We start from the raw sequence: 18,619 nt of genomic DNA on the forward strand, positions 1-18,619 counted from the left end.
TATCTCATGCGCAATAATGAAATGTTTGGAATAATCTAAGGTGAATTAAAGTTTTTTCTAAGAACTCTATTAGAAAGTACTCTGGTTCATTTAATTCGGATGAAATGGACGTCTGTTTATTAGATTGATGGTTTGATTACACGCATAAATCAACCGGAATAGCATGCAGTAAACCATAATTATTTAAGAGGTTTTCGCGTTTACTTTGGCTAGGCGAAATGTAAATAGGTTATTCATGATTCAATGGGTCTTTTGCCTGAGGGGAGTAAAACTATTGATTTGCAGACGCCGCAAGTCGGAACTCTCGCGGAACAGTGGTCTATGCGTAGGAGAATCGGGTCGATATTTGCTTTCTCACTGGAAAATTTGCGGCCGAGCGCAGCGGAAGACGGCAGCCTAAGATCCACCACTCCAACATATAAACAGGACGTCCCGAACATGTCCAAATATTTGTATTAAATTGATACCAAGGATAAAATGCGAACGCGTAATTATAGAAAACAATAAACAAACTGCCGCGGCTCTAGGCGATACTCAACGCCATGCCTCTCACATTAACGTACTTCTGTATATACATAGCGCTGTTAACTTCGAAAATTGGTAAGTGCTGCAGTAATCTTAAATGAAAGCATGTAATCTCTCTCATTAATCTTCTGCCCTGGCAGCTCAATCAATTGATTGCTTCAAGTGTATTTCGATAAACAACGATTACAAGCCTTGCGATGATCCTTTCCACAACAACTACACCACGGATATTTTCGAATCGCCTTGTATGGGTGGTCGGAAAGGACGCAACGGACTCTTCCCCGCCACCTCCTGCATCAAGATTACCGGGAACTTTGGTATGAAGAGTGCTCTACTATTCCGTTAATTACAAGTAAATTATAATGCAATTGCATTTTTTTAGAGGATAATGGGGAGCCAATAACGGTGCGTGGATGTGCCTTGGATAGCGGTACCTTAACCACTGATACCGAATTAGTAAGGATGTCGCATTGCGGTGGATTCTATTACAACGACAGGTAATTGATACCAGAGTAACTTGAAACATTGATTCCTATGAAGAGAGGCTTCTATCCATTTCAGATACGTTAAAGGATGTGTTCAAAGCTGCAACGATGCAGATGCTTGCAACGGAATCTACCAGACCTACGCGTCCGTAGCTCTAATATTCTCGTTCGTTTTACTACTGAATGCTTCGTAATCTTTAAACCATGGGATCAAACATGTATATTTTGGCCGTCCATAAAGCAATCTGTGCTTGCCTTTGCGCATTATGTTCATCAGTTACATGTCAATTTCATATACACATTCAAGAAACTTTCTTCAATATCCTACATTGTCATGAAACCAAGCTTTTCAACCACACCATTTTCATACAATTCAATCCACAGATCTGACTTAATATTTACAATAGTAGAAGACTCCATAGTTCATTTTGAATCGCTTAAACCGATCTAAATATCAAAAAAAAAGAACTGCTATTGCAAAAGAAGGCCTTAATATTCAATGATCATTGATACAAATAAGTATATTTTCGTATTGCTCACATCGTTCAATGTACAATATTGAAGAACGCTTCGTTCTGTATACAAGAAAAGAATTAAACATATCATATTCATTACAAAAAAAAAATAATATCAAACATTAACATACGCATGGATTTGAACTTAAATTTAAGTACAATTTAACTCATATATAGACTTAAGAAAACAATTTTCCGAAACGCGTAATTCATTAAATTGTACTTACGTTTAAAATTCATTAATAAATAAAGAAAAGTGCCTAACTCTTGTGTTTATCAAAATAAAAAATAATTATATATATATTATAACATTGAAATAAAATCGACCAATATAAAATGATTTTCGTTTTTTTTTAGTATTGACTATATAATATAATTAAATACCACATAAAAATTGTTTAAATCTCTTTGTTAAATATATATATGTATTGATTGTTTAAAAAGGAGGAATTGATGAGATGAATAAAAATAAAGAAATATGCAAATACTTTATAAAAAAAACATAATTAAGACGAACTATATTTCGGTTTTGTCTCTTGATCTGTCACTGTCCTTATGTAAATGGTGTCTTCTGGTAGCGGATTCGGTGGGTTTTCCTCTTCCAAGAAGTAAGAGCATGCAATAGCCAAAATTGAACCTTCACCATAAAAAAAGATTATTAAAAAAAATAAACTTTATTATTATACATTGGATTCTTACCGTTATGACTAAAGTTGAGAGAAGTAATTGATGTGTGGTATTGATGGAACTGGCAAAGACGCTTCTTGTTGAAGCCGTCCCAAATATTAACGTAACCGTCGGATCCTCCCGTAGCAAAAGTACTGTAAATCGGATGAAAGCTGCGAAAAAGAAAACCATGAATATTACATGAAATCTGGATATTATAAATAAAAATTACCTTATAGCATTAACGGGGTAAATCTTTTCAACGCCATCCACTTTAATCCTGTGACACTTGAAAGCATATTTCTTCTTCTGTACCTGCGGCACCGAATCCAAATACTCGACAGCAACTCTTCCTTCAATACTACTCAACGCAAACCCTTGTTTATTGGGGAAACAACGAATCACGCGAGTTTGGTATTTCAAATTAGATTCCCTCCTCTGCAGAATGTATGACATGTTGCGAATGTCCCAGACCAAAATCTTCCTACCCGCAGTGCCAACCACAAGTTTTTCTCCACAGACACTCATTGTGAATACTTTATCTCCTTGATTGTAGTTACCATTGCATCCCTGAGTTCTGGGATCCCACAACTTCAAGTGATGATCCCAGCTGCCAGTTAAGATTCCATTCACCTCATTACAATATTCCACACAACGGATTGCATTATCATGTGAACCTATTGTTGTCTCAGTGGCAGCATTAAAATCAAATGTTTTTAATGTATTGTCTAATCCCCCACTATATGCATGTGCAGTGTCCTAAAATAAGATTAAATTAACAATATCTTAAGAAAAAAATGATTTACACATTCTTATACTCACAGTAAAGCAGCAATCAAGTACTGGTGCATCATGCATATATTTGTGTCTGAGGTTGTTGGCATTGACATCATAGAGCCGAACACTGCTGTCCCAAGAACTTACCAGTAAATACTGACTTGTGTTTGGGCCAAATTTAACAGAAGAAATAGCATCTTCTGGTGCAGATTTCAACTTGTATTCTGTTTGGGATTTCATTAACATTCTTCTACAATAAATATATGATTAGTAAGTAAATATTATATGCAATAAGCACTCACTTCTTATGCTACTGGTTAAAAAAAATATTGCCTCTGTACAGTAAACAATTTATTTTGAATGAGGTTAACTTAATATCAAATGCAGATAACTTTTGTAGTTACTTTTTTGGTTTACAAGTAACCAATATAGTGCCAACATTAAATTCCAATAGGATTATAAACAGTTTACATATATAAAGATAGTTATTTTAGGATATTGAGTAATGTTTTTAAATAAACTAACGAAAGTTTTAACCAACATTTGCTTAAAGATTGATGTTAAAGTTGTTAGTTGGTAACTAGGACATTAAAGTTATTCCACCATGTCAAATTTGACAGTTAGAATAGGTTTGGATCGTTGGCCGTCATACTAGGTGTGTATTAATCATCGTTGCAAATATTAATTAAGTAATAATGGAAAGTTATGATGTTGCGTTTAATCAGCCAGTTGTGATAGATAATGTGAGTATTATTGTGTGTTTCTAATATATAAAATGTTAACGTGAAACCTTAGGGCTCGGGTGTTATAAAAGCTGGTTTTGCTGGAGATCAAACACCGAAATGCCGTTTCCCGAACTAGTAAGGAAAAATACACTGTTAACTGTAGGAAGTTATATGATGAAAATCCTATTTTAGCATTGGCAGGCCCAAACACACCCGTGTGATGGCAGGTGGTTTGGAAGGGGACATTTTCATTGGGCCTACAGCTGAAGAGCATAGAGGCTTGTTAGCTATTAAGTATCCAATGGAACATGGCATTGTTACTGATTGGAATGACATGGAGAAGATCTGGAGTTACATCTACAGCAAAGAGCAACTGTCCACCTTCAGTGAGGAACATCCTGTTTTACTGACAGAAGCTCCTTTGAACCCTAGACCCAACAGGGAGAAATCAGCTGAAATCCTATTTGAATCTTTTAATGTGCCTGCACTCTTTGTTTCCATGCAAGCTGTACTTAGTTTATACTCAACTGGTCGTACTACTGGTGTAGTATTGGACTCAGGTGATGGTGTCACACATGCTGTTCCCATCTATGAAGGCTTTGCTATGCCACATAGCATCATGAGGGTGGATGTAGCAGGAAGGGATGTTTCCAGATACCTCAAGTAACTTTACACTAAATGTGTGATCAAGTTAGCATTTACTATTCATAACTTTGTTATAGATTGTTGTTGAGGAAGGAGGGAATCAATTTCCGTACCACCGCTGAATTTGAAACTGTGCGCACTATCAAAGAAAAGGCATGCTACTTAGCTAACAATCCATTAAAGGAAGAAACTTTGGACACTGAACACATTGATTACATTTTACCAGATGGCAATAGCATAAAAATTGGTCCTGCTAGGTTCAGGGCTCCTGAGGTGCTATTCAGGCCTGACCTGATTGGAGAAGAATATGAAGGCTTGCATGAGGTTCTCGTATATTCTATTCAAAAATCCGATTTGGATTTGCGTAAAGTTCTGTTCAAGAACATCGTTTTATCCGGAGGTTCTACATTGTTTAAAGTACATATATTCATACATTGATCACTCTCAATATACTAATTAATAAATCAATTTTTTCAGGGTTTTGGTGATAGGCTTTTAAGTGAAATCAAAAAAATCTCGCCAAAGGAAGTGCAAATAAAAGTAATTAAATTATATTTCAATTGATGACGTAATTTGCTAATGTACGTTTTGTTTCCACAGATTTCCGCGCCTCAGGAGAGGCTATATTCCACATGGATCGGAGGTTCAATTCTGGCAGCTCTCGACACGTTTAAGAAGATGTGGGTTTCGAAGAAGGAGTACGACGAGGAGGGCCAAAGAGCCGTGCATAGGAAAACGTTTTAGTTAAAATATATATAATACCAAAAAAAAAAGACAGGAGAAAAAAACACAATAACAAAAAAATTATATATATATTAAGAAAAAAAAAACAAAGAAACTTTCTTCTTGCGGCTCTATATGTGATAAATATTGCATCATTAACAACAATTTGTTTCCGAACAATATTTTTATATAAGATTTTGTTGACTCTTACCTTGTTTTTCATTTGTGTGAGACAGATGCACAGTTTATTCGGTCGGAGTTTGCTTTCTAGTAACATTACGTACATATAAATATACTTACGATTTTCTTTATTTTTGTGATTTTGTGAAAATCATCATATTGTATACGTTACTATAATATATAATACTTTTTTTTTTGTCAAAAATTGATAATTACTAAATTGATTAAGGTGTAATTATTTATTTAATATATATATACAGATATATATTTATAACATATAATTAGATCTACTTGTAGATGTTTTTTTAATGCTTTTTCAAATAACATTCTTGAGCACATCAGCTTTAAATAGAAACAATATTAGCAACTCTTTACTATTCCTTACTATATGATTTTTTATGCAATAATAAAATCGAATTCCTTTTACTAAATTGGAATCTGCTCTTGTTTTATTTTATTCTTGTATTCTAACATTTTTAAATTACTAACTACAAAAAAAAACATGTTTAAACATAAGAGCATCTTGGCTTTGCTCTGCACAAGATTTAGGACGAAACAAATTATGAAATCAAGATTTAAGAAAAAAATCCTATATTTCTTGGAATTCTTTTTTTTTAATTGGAACAAAAAGCACAAAATTAAAGACGAAACAAATTATGTAACGAGATTAAAAAAAATCATATATTTGCTCTTGCAGTTGCTCTTGTTATGTTTTATTTTAACATTATTACAATACTGAGAAAAAAACAACAGCTTTTGGGCTTTGCTCATCACAAAATTAAAAAACGCAACAAATTATGTAACCAAATTTTTTTTCTATGTTTGTGAGAAAGAAGTTTATTTCTCATAAGAAAGTACTTTAAAATGATGAAATATTTACGATAATGTATCATGTAATAAAGTCTTCTTAACTATATGATCATGTAATTGTTTATATCTATTACCATTTAAAAATTACCATTTTTTAAATGAAATGAATTATATATTTCCTTGTGCTTTAAATATAATCATCTTTTATCGCCATGTGTGATATTATGAAAAATACATGATATAAATATATAATTTACCTTTTATATTTGTATCATTTGAAAAATAAATATTGAATAACAATAAACAGTTTTTATATATTAAAAAAAGTATAATTTTTCACATTGACATTATTATAAGGAAATAAGTCTATAACCAATTATTGAAAAAACTCCGAAATAGTTTGAAAATATTTATCATAAGACCTAAACAATTTGTTTTTTTACTGAAATATTTTACAACTTTACTGCATTTATTGTTTTTTTAATAATCCAGAGAATTTTCATGGAATAAAATCATGTTTAACAATATAAATTCTTCCACATACTGTTCCTGTTTTTTTTTTGTATACCAACAGATTCTCCTTTATCTTATTTATACATGAAATGAGAATATAAATGAGATTTTAGATAAAGTCACCTTATAACAATCCAGAGATGCACTTATGAAATCCATAAATATATTTAAGTCATGTAAAACACAGGAAAAAGTATTATTACGACTTTGTTAATAAAAAAGAAATATTAAAAATAAAGCTAAATTTTGAATAAAGTCGTAACGTTTGGTCAATAAATATAAAAAAATAATTCACTAAATAAATATCATAAATACAACAAAATAGTGCTTAATAAAAAAAAATATAATAATTTTCTTTAAATAAAATATATCTTTAGTGAATTATTACTTTTCAGTTAAATGTAGATACTTTCAAAGCGTGAGTGTTCTACATGACCAAAATCTTGATAAGTAATTTATTTACTTTTAACAATGGATTGTTAATAAATATATGTGTAATAAACACATATTGTTTACAAGTGGAATTTTGTTGTTATATATTTACTGGTAGATATCATGAAAGTCAATATTGTTTTAATCTAATTATATAATGTTTATCGTTAACAGGGGGAGATAACGTAGTTTAAATATTTCTGACCGCAGCCAATTCCCAGTCAGTAAAATGTTGTTGATAATAAACGTTCTCTTTGTATTATGTGCGCTTTGTAATTTAGATAATTAGTTTATTGTTTTAATATTAATGCATTTTAGATAGTTGCCTTGCAAAGGATCTTCCTCGAGTTACATTGAAGGATGGTTCAGTTGAGGGCTATTACAAAAGTACTCTGAGTGGTACGGAGTATTCGGCTTTTGAAGGTATTCCTTACGCTTACAAACCAATTGGAAAGTATAGGTTTGAGGTGCTTAGTTATTTTTTTTTGTATATTTATTGTGTATTCATTGAATATTTATTTAGGAGCCAAAGCCTATAAAGCCATGGAAAGGTACTTGGCAAGCTAAAACTCTATCAACTTGTATGCAATATTATCAATACACTAAACCAGGAGATGACTTTGTCATTGGTAACTATCTAAGGAAGAATAGGGAATTATGATATGCAAGATGTTGCTTCTAGGTGATGAAGATTGTCTGCACGTTAACGTTTATACCAAAAGCACCAATCCTAAACATCTAAAGAATGTGATAGTCTTCATTCATGGAGGCGCTTTCATGTTCAACAGTGGAGGATCTTATGGAGAGAGGTTCTTAATGGACTACGATGTAATTTACGTGACTTTCAATTATAGATTGGGACCATTAGGTGCTATGCTCATTAATCTTCAATATTTCTTTGTAACTTTTTCATTAAAGGTTTCCTAAGCACTGAAGATCGAGTTGTGCCTGGAAACAATGGCTTGAAAGATCAACAATTGGCTTTGAAATGGATCAAAGAAAACATCCAACGGTTTGGAGGTAATCCCGACTCTGTTACTTTAGCAGGAATGTCGGCTGGTGGAAGCAGCGTGCATTACCACACCATGGCTCCAATTAAGAATGGTAACATTCGTTTCATGATTCAACTTGGAAATACCATAATTTGATTACAGATGTGCAATTATTCCACAAAGCCATCATCCAGAGTGGAACCGCTTTAAATCCTTGGTCTCAGACTGAAAACTCTAGAGAAAAGGCGTTAAAGATGGGAGCAATTTTGGGTTGTCCAACGCATGATACCTATGAGATGTTGAAATGCATGAAACTCAGGCCCGGTAAGCAAATCGTGGCTGCAGTTAAACAATTTCAGGTAAAATAAATTTATTTTATTTTACATATTATGTAGTAGTTTCTTTTAGCCATGGTTGTATAATCCATTCACACCTTTCGGTGTAGTCGTTGACAAGTGGTCTGAAAATCCAATCGTACCGCAACATCCGTACAAAACTCTGAAAGAGAAGAACGTTATGAGCGTTCCAACTATTTTCAGCAACGTTCAATCTGAAGGATTGTATCCATCAGCTGGTAAAAATGAAACTTCAATTATTTTTTAGTTATACTTAGATTATAAGAATATACTAAGATATAATGTTGTAGAGTTCTACGGAGATAATCATTTTGATGAAATTGATGCAAGGTGGAATGAAATCATACCGCATTTGCTTGAATATAACTACACTCTCAATCCGACTGAAAAATTAGATGTTTCGAGTAAAATCAAGCAGTTTTACTTCGGAAATGAAAAACCCAGTCGTGATAATTTCAATAAATTCATTGAGGTAAGATAAACAAAATATTTGGGTTTAACTTTCCCAAATTGTAATGTTTTTCTAGATGATTTCGGATCGAATATTTTTGGTTGATATCGAAAAGTCTGTTAGATTGCACGCCGCAGCTAACGAAGAATCAACTTATTATTATTACTATGGTTATCAAGCTCTTCATAGTAAGGTGGAGCCAAGATTGAAAACGCGTAACATCTTTGGTAAATTTTCTTTGTATTTGTTGTAATAGTAGATTTGGTAAAGTAATTGTATATTATAGGTCCGGCTCATGGAGACGACACGATCTTAATATTGTCTACAAACATTGATACTACCTCTAATAAAGAAGACAAGGAGATGTCTACTATTTTACAAGATATGTGGGTCGAATTCTGTGCCACCAAGTAATGATTAAATTATATAAAATATATAATTATATAAAAATATAATATTTTTTAGGAAACCGAAAGTCTTAGATGTGAATTGGGAGAGCGTCAGTAAGGATGTTAGCAAACCGATCAAATTTTTGAGGATCAACTCGAAGGATGACATCCATATGGAACAGAAAGAGTATCTTGGAAACAGGATTAACTTTTGGAATACGCTTCCGTTCAAGGAGAACGAAAAATTGCTTAATATGAAAGATGAGTTATAAAGCATATACATATATATTTCTTCTGATAATAAAAATAAATTAAACTGTTACACCTACTTCACCTAAAATGCTAGTTAACCTTTTCTGATAGGCATTTACAGAATTCTGGTTCGAACCGTTGCTGCTTCTGCTCAAAAGCTGGAATGCATTTATATACTCCAATTCGGAGAATTCCGGTCCATTCTCGACGATACCATTTAAAATTTCCTATAAAAAAAAGTTATATAATAATTGTTATTTTATATATGACATATTTGTTTACTTCTGGTGTCAAAAAGAATAGTTCGAAGTAATGCCTGGCGTGATCCAAAGCCACTTCTCTGGTCATTGTAATATTAGTTAACGTTTGTTGCAAAGCGAATACGTTTCTGCACATTCTCTGAATGCCGCCTTCATCAATGTTCTTCATGTACTGAGAGGAACTGATTAAAATTTTCGCTATTAAATGTCCTAAACCTTCAAAAATATACTGCAAAAAAATATATAAAAATACGGTGATCATAAAAAATATTAAATTCAATACTTTGCATTTTCTGGGATGTAAACTGGAAGTCATTGCTTCGTCTACATTCGCTAATACTCGACTCAATTCGAGTACTTTTGGGTCGGGCTCGTGCGTTTCTTTGTTGTAATCGCTTTGGGCTAACAAATAATGGAAGCATTGGACTCGAACTTCCAAATGGAGGAGCAAGAGACAAGTGTTGGCAAGTTCATCGAAGTCTTGCGCGACGCTTGTCAATTGTTGCAAAGTGTTGGGGGATATGGTGACAGACGCATCCAATGCGTTTGTTGTTGGAGATAAAGTCGGATCTTGGCGAAAATCGCTTGCAAATTGGAACATCTGCACTGAAAACCATTCCTGCCAAATCAAAAGTAACATTATTATACCCGTCTATTCTATAAGATAAATCACCATGCTCTCTTGTAATTGCGCAAGTTCCTTTAGAAGATTCATGTCGGAGAGGATTTCACCGGCGCCAACTCCTCCTTCGCCTAAATTACTAGCCAAAATCTCAGCTTCCCTTCTATTACGTTGTCTAATCTCTTCAGGACTCTCCTCTTCCATCGTGTGCTCACGGCGCACAGTCTTCCTCCTCTCGTTCCGCGCTTGATACTCCTGCTGCGCCTTCAAATTTTGCCAATTAGGTAAAGACCTGAAACACGAAGTAATTTCAAAACTTGCAATCTTTTTGTTACACAATGAAAATCAAACTTTAAAAATCTACTAATATCTTCATCTTTTAACCAAGCGGCACTGCAAATCCTTCTATCTTCAGAATGAGGTTGCACTATTCCCGCGTACGCCGCATTGCAGGTCTCTCTGTAGTCGCGCAGAGCATTACATACATATTTGATGATAGTTTCGCCGTATAAAGGTAGCGATTCCAAAACCGTTCTCCATTCCTTCATGAACTTCTCCACCGTTACAGTACTCTGCAAAGCGAGTCACGTTCAATACGATTTTACATAATAAAACAATTCAATTATCTACCACTAAAAGAGGCTTGTAATCAGTTGTAATGTCTAATAGGACGGTGGATTTCCAAGCATCGGCCATTCTAACAGTGTCCTCTATTTTTCTCAGCGTCTCAATGTGCCGCCGCGTTACGAACCTGTCCGTTACGTAATCGGAGAGGAATTTGTGCAATGGACACTGCGCCCTAAAAAGAAAGTTGATGTTACATAATTGATGCGATGGAAGCGTTCCCGGTACCCTTGTTGCAGCTCGAGTATTTGTTCGATGTCTTCAATGAAGCACATAAATGGAACGAATATGTGCAGAATGTTGTTCGGGTCCGCCGGGCATAACAAGATCTTGTCCTTTTTCTTGTTGTTCACCTGAGAATCTTTGAATTCGTTCATCGTTAACGCACTCGTCGATCCATCAAACTTGAAGAATGATTTCTTCTTGCTAAAATTATATAACAAAATTATTACTGTTTAAATTTCGAAAAACAGGTGAATTGAAATTAATTTGTTAGAAAAAATACTGATTTTTAATATATTATAAACATAATAATATAATAACTTATTAGTAAAATTATACTAAATATATTAAGAAAAAAAAATTAAAAATATTACAATTAAAATAAAATTTTAGAAATTTGAAAAACAAGTAATTTTTTTAAAAGCAAACGAAAGAAAGAAGAAATATTGAAATCATATCACATAGTTTACCTTTGTGGTTTTCTACGCGAAAAGTAGCTAGAAATATCGTTGGGATTTGTAAAACTGTCGTTGAGTTGAGGATCACTGGTTATGTTCTGAATATCCAGGTAGTCATTAAGCATTAATTGCAACTGAAATACGCTTCATATAATCAATGTTATATTAAGTATTTTAATGACTTACAACTCCCTGGACCTGAGCCCAATAATTCTTAATGCTATACAGATTAACATCGACGTTATGGCACTTGGAGGCTTTCGAGAAATGGTCGAGAACAATTATGTGAGCTTGACCAATTTGCTTGAATTGATCGAAAATCGTTTGAACCAACTCGACGAGTGCAGAGTATTTGGTTTTAGTATCAACAGACTGCAAACTGTTATAATCGTAAATGTGATGCGTCGTCTTTTGTACGATATGCATCAACTCATTTTGCATTTCAGTTTGTAGCTCCTTAAAAGTATAATTAATAATATTCTAATATTGAGTTTAAATCTAATCTTACATTAACTGAAAACGGAATTTTCTCTAATAAAGCCAAACTTTTAACGAGTATTGCCATGAAGTGCGTAGAATCCGATTCTGGATCGAGTACATCAATATCTTCAACCACATCAAAATCGTTGGAGGATGTATTCAACCTAGAATTCAATCAAATTAATGCTAATACTATTATTATTTGGCTTGATTTTACTTGGAGGAATCAAGGAGATTTTTTCTTATATTCGATTTTTGTCTGGAGGATATTCTCAACTCCAAACTTCTTTGCAGAGGAGAATTGAATAGTCCTTCACGACTCGAACCTTGCCTCCTGAGCATCAACACCTTTTGCGACGTTTTCAAGTAAATATGTTGCTTCAATTCTTGCATCAGTTTAATATGCAACTGCTCTTTCTTCTGCTCCAACTCTGCTGTTAATTCCTTCAGTGCTTCAACCTTGCTCAATCTGTCCTTCCCTAATGTAACTGCTTGCACCAACAACTCAGTGGCATGTAAATATTGCTTTCTCATCATATGATCAGATAATTGCTTAGGCACTTCTTTCATTTTTTCTCTTTAAACAAAAGTTATAATTAACACAATATATAAAATAGGTGTCTGCTTACATCTCATCCAAGAATTGTAAAACATATTTGTACTCCAATCCTTCCATCCATTTCTTCTGCAAATCATCCTTTTTACAGTACAGTAACTTCTTGCACTCCTCCAAATTTGTTTTGACTTTGTGAATCCGCTGCCTGGAGTCACTCACCAATTGAGAAAGTGTACCAAATACTTGCATTACCTAAATTATAATAGTATGTGGGTTGTTATTACACAACTCATGTTTGTATTACCTGTGTGAGATCAGATTCATGTTTAGATACTAGCTCACCCAATTTCTTATCACTGAGCTCATACTCTAATTCTAGCTTAGCCTTCTCCCTTTCCCTCTGTTCATTGGTTTCACTAGCCGATAAGGTTCTTATTACAGACATAAGTAGCCCACTCTAAAAGACAAATTGGTTTAACCATTAACATCTTCATTAGGTTTTATGGTAACTTACAGTTTCTTTGATAGGTTTTACACCCCTAGGTGGTTTTATCGGCGGAGAATTATCCATTTCTTTAATACTGTTCAAACAGTGTTTTGGTAGGTAAATTAACGCCAACCAAAACACCCATTTGATGGCACTTGACGTTTATCCAGCATGCAACCAAGTTTACATATCGATGTAATAACAAGTAGTTCAAAGGCATTGAAATAAGTTTGGTGAAGTTTCTTGCAGTATTTGGCTAAAATTAATGTTATTTATTATTTTCTTGATAAAACTAACTAATAAATTGTAAGTTTCGCTAAGTACATACATAATAATATCGAAATCAATCATTAAAATTTAAATCTATAAGAATCTGTTCGGAAGTCGAAACTAACTTCCGGCGATTCTTTCTTGTTTTTTGCGCGATGTGTTCACAAAAAGCTATTTTGTTCCAATTTCAAATCATTTGAGCGAAACTGTTTTTTGCATCTTTAGAAGTCATATAGGGTCATTTTCGGTCATAGAGTGTTTAAGGAAACATCGAGATTAACGAAGAAATAAGGTAAAAGTTTTCATTAAATTAAATGATCCAGTCTGTGTAATGTGTTAATTAATTATAAAAAGTCCAATATTTGATGGAATCCATATAGGAAGATTTATTTCATTTGTTTTGTAAACACAACCGTGGACTACTTTTAATCATTTGTTTCATTTTTGTACATTTAGTCATTGATTATATACAATTATCTAGTATATTGTGCGTGACGAAATTATATTCGAAAAAAAACAATTCAACTAAAGTTCCTGGCATAGCAAATATATAAGTTTCAAAAGCTTGAATAGATTTGCCTACTACAAAGAATTATTTATTTTAGAATGCCGAAAATGGAGAGGCAGAAAGGCTTAAGTAATGGGATATATAGGAGGACGTATCCCGACGAAATAAACGAAGATTTTCGTTTAGAGATAAACGATATAATTGCGGATTTTGTAATGCAAAACGATATGAGATCCTACAAATTACCGGAACTACAAGCCGACAAAGTACTGTACGTATCTAAGCAGATTCCCAGACAGTTTTTGTTCACAGATATCGTAGACAACCAAATATCTTTAATAAAACGTCTGAACAACATCCAATTCCAATATGATATCTCCGAAAAAGCTAGAAGCATCTTGAATGAAATGCAAATTCTTACCGTCGTGATGCCACAGTGCAAAAAGACCGGAAGGAATCCAAGAAACGTTGAGAATCTCGTGGGAAAGTTTTGCCTGAGCCCGATGCGTTTCCTAATCCCAGAACCAACGGAGATGCGGGAAATTCCGGAACAGATACCAATTACTGCATACAAGTCGTACATTTTAGGTAAAATCTCCGCATCATCGAATGTTTTGATTGCGGGATGTTCAGGGAGAGCAATTTACGTTCCAAAATTCATATTGGAAGATGCATGCAAAACAAAAAGTTCCGTCAACATAATTTGTTCACAGCCTAATAGGTTGTCTACGATTCTAGTGGCAGAGAGAGTTGCTGCTGATAGAGGAGAGAAAGTTGGAGAGACAGTAGGTTATCAGGTTAACTTGGAAGGGAAGGTCGGCTCTCAAACTTCATTGATTTACTGCACGAACGATATATTGTTGAAGAACTTCATGTTCAACCATGAATGCCTGAAGAATATTTCGCATTTGATTCTTGATGAAATTCAGGAGAGGGACAAGAACACCGACATGATTTTACTTTGCTTGAAGAATGCCATGACTATCTTTCCTAAATTGAAGGTCATTTTAATGACGGCTGCTTTGGATGTTGAACTTTTAGTCAATTACTTTGACAATTTAAATGTGATACAAATAACCGAACAATGTACCGCGTCTGATTTGTATTTGGAAGAGATCATTGACAACTTAAATGATTTACAAGACTGTTCCGAAAATGATGATGAATCGAAGAATACAGTGGGTAAAAGGTTGCTGGAGGACTATTATAGTACAGGAAATGATAAAAGTATTGATGAGCTTCTGAATATGATTGTAAATAAAGAAGTATCCATCAATATAGTTGCTGATAACAATGTTACTCCTTTTATCGCTGCAGTAAAGCATGATAATGTACATTACGTCGAGAAGATGCTTGAATTGGGTGCCAACGGCTTGATTCTGGAAGAATTAAATTCTTTAAATATTCTTCCCAGTAATCAAATGCTTAAAATTTTAGAGCAATTAGACGAAACAAATTGTCTCCATACCAAATCAAATATAAATCGTCCTTTCGGTTTTAATCTTCTCAAGGGCATTATTGAATATATCGAAGGCTTGGGTCAACTTGGATCGATCCTCATCTTCCTGCCTAGTATTGATGTCATAGATCAATGTCACAGGCATTTGAAAAACATGGACAATTACAGAAGTTTTAAATTATACACCGTACATAATAACGTAAATTATAAAGATCTCGCAGGTTTATTTGAACCCTCGCATTCGGGAATTCGTAAGATTATTTTAACAACGAAAATTTCTGAAACTTCGATTTCTTATAATGATGTAGCTTTCGTTATTGACGACGGAATCGAAACTACAGACCGTTTAGATGCAGTAAGATAATGAAAAACTGTTTATTATTTTTCATTAATTATTTTTTTTTTAGATGACTCAAAATATTTATTATGACGTGGAATGGATTTCAAAAGATCGCATTCTAAAGAGGAGAATATTAGCTGGATCTGGTATTTGCTTTCATTTATACGAAATTGACGAATCAACATTTTTTAATATGAAAATAAATGCAGAGATTTCTAAGGTACCGATACATGTAAGTATTATATCATTGTAGCAATTAAGTCCAACAATATAGCGCTTATTCTGAAAATTAAAATATATTAAAGTTCTTTAAAACTTTTGGTAATACCAGAAGACATATTTTAGAAAACAGCTCATAAAATTTATAGACTAATAACCATAAAAGACCATAAAGGAACCACAAAGAAATCTATTAAATTTAATTTTGACGCTTCCTATTTCAATTTAGTTTTTAGGGTTTGTATATTAAATGGTATAATGATTACACATATTTACCTGAGAGTCGTAAATAAATGATTTGGAGAAGTCTCGTTTTCTTAATTCTCTCGTTAACTGTAACTGGACGATTAAGAAAAATAACATATTTTTAATATAAGAAATAAATATTATCGATAAAACACAATCCTTATAAAAAAACATTTACAAATCAGATAAAGTTAAGAAAATTTGTCAGAATTTTTAAAACATTTTAAATCTTTATTACTTAAGTCATTTAAAATAAGATGAAAATTCTACGTTTTCGAGAAATCTTCGAGAAATGATTATATAAAATAATTATTACTTTTTTAGAATATATGTCTTCAAAGTATTGTCCTGAAAAAGAAGCAAGAGTCAATTGCAATGTATTTAATGCAGCTCATAGAACCACCACCACTGAATGTGATCCAAGAAGCTATACTCTCGCTCTATGATCTAGGCGCCATAAATCCCAACGAAAACTTGACGACTTTGGGCGATTTCCTTGTGAAATTTCCTACTCAACCGCAATTATCTAAGATGTTGATTTACTCGTGCATTTTCGAATGCCTAGATCCGATTTTGACTTTTGTCGCCATGTCTCATAATTAGTAAGTGAAAATCTGGTTAAAATTTTGATTAATTAATAATTAGAACATGTAAATAGTTTTAGCTACTTCGCCTCAAAAACTGAGTTAAACTTGTTGGACGATAATGGTCATAGCGATCATGTGATTCTTATAAAATTATTCCAAAAGTGGCAGGTAAATTATAGCTTGTATGTTTTTTATGTTTATGTTAATTATTTTACTATTATTATGTAGATGAATAAAATCAAGCAGATTAATCCTGGATCTGTAATAAGTACTGCAGTGATGGAATCAGTGATGTCGACCCGATCGGAACTGTTGACCCAATTGAGGGCTTTAGGATTCGTAAACACCACCCACGTCGACACTATGGCTTTACTGAATAACAATTCTAGCTGTTGGCCTATGGTAAAATTTTGTATTGTGGCAGGAATGTTCCCGAATATCGCCACTTTCGTCGATGATTATCTATGCTCAACTCAAAACAAGATCAAAGTTGATGAATCTTCAGTACTCGCCAAGAACAAACAAAACTCCAACAGTTGGTTTGTTTTCCAACGGATTAACAAAGTACTGAACTATAGTTACGTAAAGTATTTAACTGCAGTCAATCCTTTAACTGTATGTAAACATATTATATAATTCATCTATCAATATCTTATGTTGTTTGAAAAATTGTTTAGGTCGCTTTAGTTTACCGCATCTGGAATCGTCGTAAAGAGTTGAATATTAATTTCAATGGTATTAACATTGAGATTTTGCAGAACAACTTAGATTACATAATTTACAAGAAATTGAATTACCCTCGCTCTCGTTATAGTCACGGAGAGAAGACTTTTATAAACTTAGTATCTCAAATTGTCTCTGCCGAAGACGTTGAATACGAAATGAAGCAACCCGAAAATGTAGGACAAAGACCAGCGTTTTTAGACATTAGACACAATGTTGAAAGCGGCTCATATGTGCCAGCTTGCTTTAGGAGTAACAGATTTGTGAATTTGAAACCTTCTACAAACGTTGTTCAGAAAGAGATCAAGAAAAAATCAAACGATTCTTTGGAATATCGCAGCGATTACTTATTTTTATTCCCCGAAAACGCTTACTACGTTATTATAAAACCAATCGAAATTAAGAGCGTCTTGATTAGCATGAAGCAGAACGTCTGGACGTTCTCTCCGCAAACAGAAAAGAAATTGATGGAAGTTTTTGGAGTAAGGATTAACATTTTTAAGATCATTTCTAAATCTAACTTTTTTTTTAACAATTCTAGGCGGGACAAACAATTATTTTGATATTCACTGTACGTAGTACCATGACTTTCCAAGGAATTGCTAAGCTACTGAGCACTAATTTTGGGGAGCAAAGTCGTTCTTGCAGAATTAATTGGATCAGCAAGACCAACATGCAGTATCAAGAAGTCAAGTATGTCATTCATGTTTGAACGCAATTCGTATATTATATCATCATAATTTCAGATCGTTTATACATCCTAGGATCCATTTGACTGAAGACGGTCAACAGTTGGATTCTAATTTGGGTAGGCGATTGTGCATTTCTATGGTTTTGGATAAATCTTCGGATATCACTAATCCATATTTGAAACGTGCAATTTTAGGTAATAATCGCAGTGAAAATGCTGCTAATTTTGAGTAACAAATATTTTATTTCTAATATAATTATCTATTTAAAGAATTTCAATTTAATTTTAAGAATATTATATTATCCTGATTTACTAGTATTTTTTTATGTTTGTCATCTAAGTATATTATATTTTATTTACGTATTTTCAATTTGATCCGTTTTCAATTTATTTATGTAAATTAACCATTAATTTTTCTTGAGATAAAATTA

General features: G+C 33.2%; 6 protein-coding genes across 6 annotated transcripts; 4 read left to right on the top strand and 2 right to left on the bottom strand.

Annotated features, from left to right (window-relative positions):
* The first annotated feature begins 226 nt into the window (after positions 1 to 226).
* Positions 227 to 1,746, top strand: LOC108562977. Its single transcript, XM_017921490.1, has 4 exons — positions 227 to 600; positions 666 to 842; positions 908 to 1,022; positions 1,087 to 1,746. The coding sequence occupies exons 1-4, from the start codon at positions 543 to 545 to the stop codon at positions 1,202 to 1,204; spliced, it is 468 nt and encodes a 155-aa protein (XP_017776979.1). The 5' UTR covers positions 227 to 542; the 3' UTR covers positions 1,205 to 1,746.
* Positions 1,747 to 1,999: 253 nt separating this feature from the next.
* LOC108562976 (mitotic checkpoint protein BUB3) lies at positions 2,000 to 3,371 on the bottom strand. The gene is made up of 5 exons (XM_017921489.1): positions 3,271 to 3,371; positions 3,014 to 3,218; positions 2,424 to 2,950; positions 2,225 to 2,364; positions 2,000 to 2,162 (listed from the first exon to the last, which is right to left on the bottom strand). Exons 2-5 carry the CDS (start codon positions 3,212 to 3,214, stop codon positions 2,032 to 2,034), a joined length of 999 nt encoding a protein of 332 aa, XP_017776978.1. The 5' UTR covers positions 3,215 to 3,218; positions 3,271 to 3,371; the 3' UTR covers positions 2,000 to 2,031.
* A 292-nt stretch (positions 3,372 to 3,663) lies between these two features.
* LOC108562974 (beta-centractin) lies at positions 3,664 to 5,459 on the top strand. The gene is made up of 6 exons (XM_017921488.1): positions 3,664 to 3,711; positions 3,764 to 3,828; positions 3,886 to 4,356; positions 4,416 to 4,755; positions 4,816 to 4,878; positions 4,939 to 5,459. Exons 1-6 carry the CDS (start codon positions 3,664 to 3,666, stop codon positions 5,080 to 5,082), a joined length of 1,131 nt encoding a protein of 376 aa, XP_017776977.1. The 3' UTR covers positions 5,083 to 5,459.
* A 1,695-nt stretch (positions 5,460 to 7,154) lies between these two features.
* LOC108562971 (venom carboxylesterase-6-like) lies at positions 7,155 to 9,513 on the top strand. The gene is made up of 11 exons (XM_017921486.1): positions 7,155 to 7,259; positions 7,315 to 7,463; positions 7,520 to 7,625; positions 7,679 to 7,864; positions 7,915 to 8,100; positions 8,151 to 8,347; positions 8,397 to 8,562; positions 8,635 to 8,816; positions 8,872 to 9,022; positions 9,082 to 9,205; positions 9,261 to 9,513. Exons 1-11 carry the CDS (start codon positions 7,226 to 7,228, stop codon positions 9,454 to 9,456), a joined length of 1,677 nt encoding a protein of 558 aa, XP_017776975.1. The 5' UTR covers positions 7,155 to 7,225; the 3' UTR covers positions 9,457 to 9,513.
* On the bottom strand, positions 9,408 to 13,326 carry LOC108562969 (exocyst complex component 4). Its single transcript, XM_017921484.1, has 14 exons — positions 13,173 to 13,326; positions 12,963 to 13,115; positions 12,732 to 12,910; positions 12,320 to 12,679; positions 12,131 to 12,266; positions 11,809 to 12,078; positions 11,635 to 11,756; positions 11,171 to 11,368; positions 10,949 to 11,117; positions 10,670 to 10,890; positions 10,370 to 10,610; positions 9,980 to 10,315; positions 9,719 to 9,925; positions 9,408 to 9,663 (listed from the first exon to the last, which is right to left on the bottom strand). Exons 1-14 carry the CDS (start codon positions 13,227 to 13,229, stop codon positions 9,496 to 9,498), a joined length of 2,817 nt encoding a protein of 938 aa, XP_017776973.1. The 5' UTR covers positions 13,230 to 13,326; the 3' UTR covers positions 9,408 to 9,495.
* Positions 13,327 to 14,030: 704 nt separating this feature from the next.
* LOC108562961 (probable ATP-dependent RNA helicase YTHDC2) lies at positions 14,031 to 18,421 on the top strand. Its single transcript, XM_017921475.1, has 7 exons — positions 14,031 to 15,737; positions 16,512 to 16,789; positions 16,846 to 16,942; positions 17,003 to 17,389; positions 17,452 to 17,979; positions 18,039 to 18,190; positions 18,244 to 18,421. The coding sequence occupies exons 1-7, from the start codon at positions 14,031 to 14,033 to the stop codon at positions 18,419 to 18,421; spliced, it is 3,327 nt and encodes a 1,108-aa protein (XP_017776964.1).
* The last annotated feature ends 198 nt before the right edge of the window (positions 18,422 to 18,619 follow it).

The sequence above is a fragment of the Nicrophorus vespilloides genome, unplaced genomic scaffold (genome assembly GCF_001412225.1).
Source record: "Nicrophorus vespilloides isolate i.1.1-1 unplaced genomic scaffold, Nicve_v1.0, whole genome shotgun sequence".
Lineage (NCBI taxonomy): Eukaryota > Metazoa > Arthropoda > Insecta > Coleoptera > Silphidae > Nicrophorus > Nicrophorus vespilloides.

Coding starts and splice junctions, on each gene's coding strand:
- LOC108562974 (XM_017921488.1), top strand. CDS start 3,664: ATGGAAAGTTATGATGTTGCGTTTAATCAGCCAGTTGTGATAGATAAT. Junction 3,829..3,885: donor AAATGCCGTTTCCCGAACTA/GTAAGGAAAAAT, acceptor ATCCTATTTTAG/CATTGGCAGGCCCAAACACA. Junction 4,357..4,415: donor GATGTTTCCAGATACCTCAA/GTAACTTTACAC, acceptor ACTTTGTTATAG/ATTGTTGTTGAGGAAGGAGG.
- LOC108562971 (XM_017921486.1), top strand. CDS start 7,226: ATGTTGTTGATAATAAACGTTCTCTTTGTATTAT. Junction 7,464..7,519: donor TTGGAAAGTATAGGTTTGAG/GTGCTTAGTTAT, acceptor ATATTTATTTAG/GAGCCAAAGCCTATAAAGCC. Junction 9,206..9,260: donor GTCGAATTCTGTGCCACCAA/GTAATGATTAAA, acceptor AATATTTTTTAG/GAAACCGAAAGTCTTAGATG.
- LOC108562969 (XM_017921484.1), bottom strand. CDS start 13,229: ATGGATAATTCTCCGCCGATAAAACCACCTAGGGGTGTAAAACCTATC. Junction 11,757..11,808: donor GGGCTCAGGTCCAGGGAGTT/GTAAGTCATTAA, acceptor AGCGTATTTCAG/TTGCAATTAATGCTTAATGA. Junction 10,316..10,369: donor CGCAATTACAAGAGAGCATG/GTGATTTATCTT, acceptor TTGATTTGGCAG/GAATGGTTTTCAGTGCAGAT.
- LOC108562977 (XM_017921490.1), top strand. CDS start 543: ATGCCTCTCACATTAACGTACTTCTGTATATACATAGCGCTGTTAACT. Junction 843..907: donor CAAGATTACCGGGAACTTTG/GTATGAAGAGTG, acceptor GCATTTTTTTAG/AGGATAATGGGGAGCCAATA. Junction 1,023..1,086: donor GGATTCTATTACAACGACAG/GTAATTGATACC, acceptor TATCCATTTCAG/ATACGTTAAAGGATGTGTTC.
- LOC108562961 (XM_017921475.1), top strand. CDS start 14,031: ATGGAGAGGCAGAAAGGCTTAAGTAATGGGATATATAGGAGGACGTAT. Junction 16,790..16,845: donor GTCGCCATGTCTCATAATTA/GTAAGTGAAAAT, acceptor ACATGTAAATAG/TTTTAGCTACTTCGCCTCAA. Junction 17,980..18,038: donor AATTGATGGAAGTTTTTGGA/GTAAGGATTAAC, acceptor TAACAATTCTAG/GCGGGACAAACAATTATTTT.
- LOC108562976 (XM_017921489.1), bottom strand. CDS start 3,214: ATGTTAATGAAATCCCAAACAGAATACAAGTTGAAATCTGCACCAGAA. Junction 2,365..2,423: donor TACCCCGTTAATGCTATAAG/GTAATTTTTATT, acceptor TCTTTTTCGCAG/CTTTCATCCGATTTACAGTA. Junction 2,163..2,224: donor TCTCAACTTTAGTCATAACG/GTAAGAATCCAA, acceptor TTTATGGTGAAG/GTTCAATTTTGGCTATTGCA.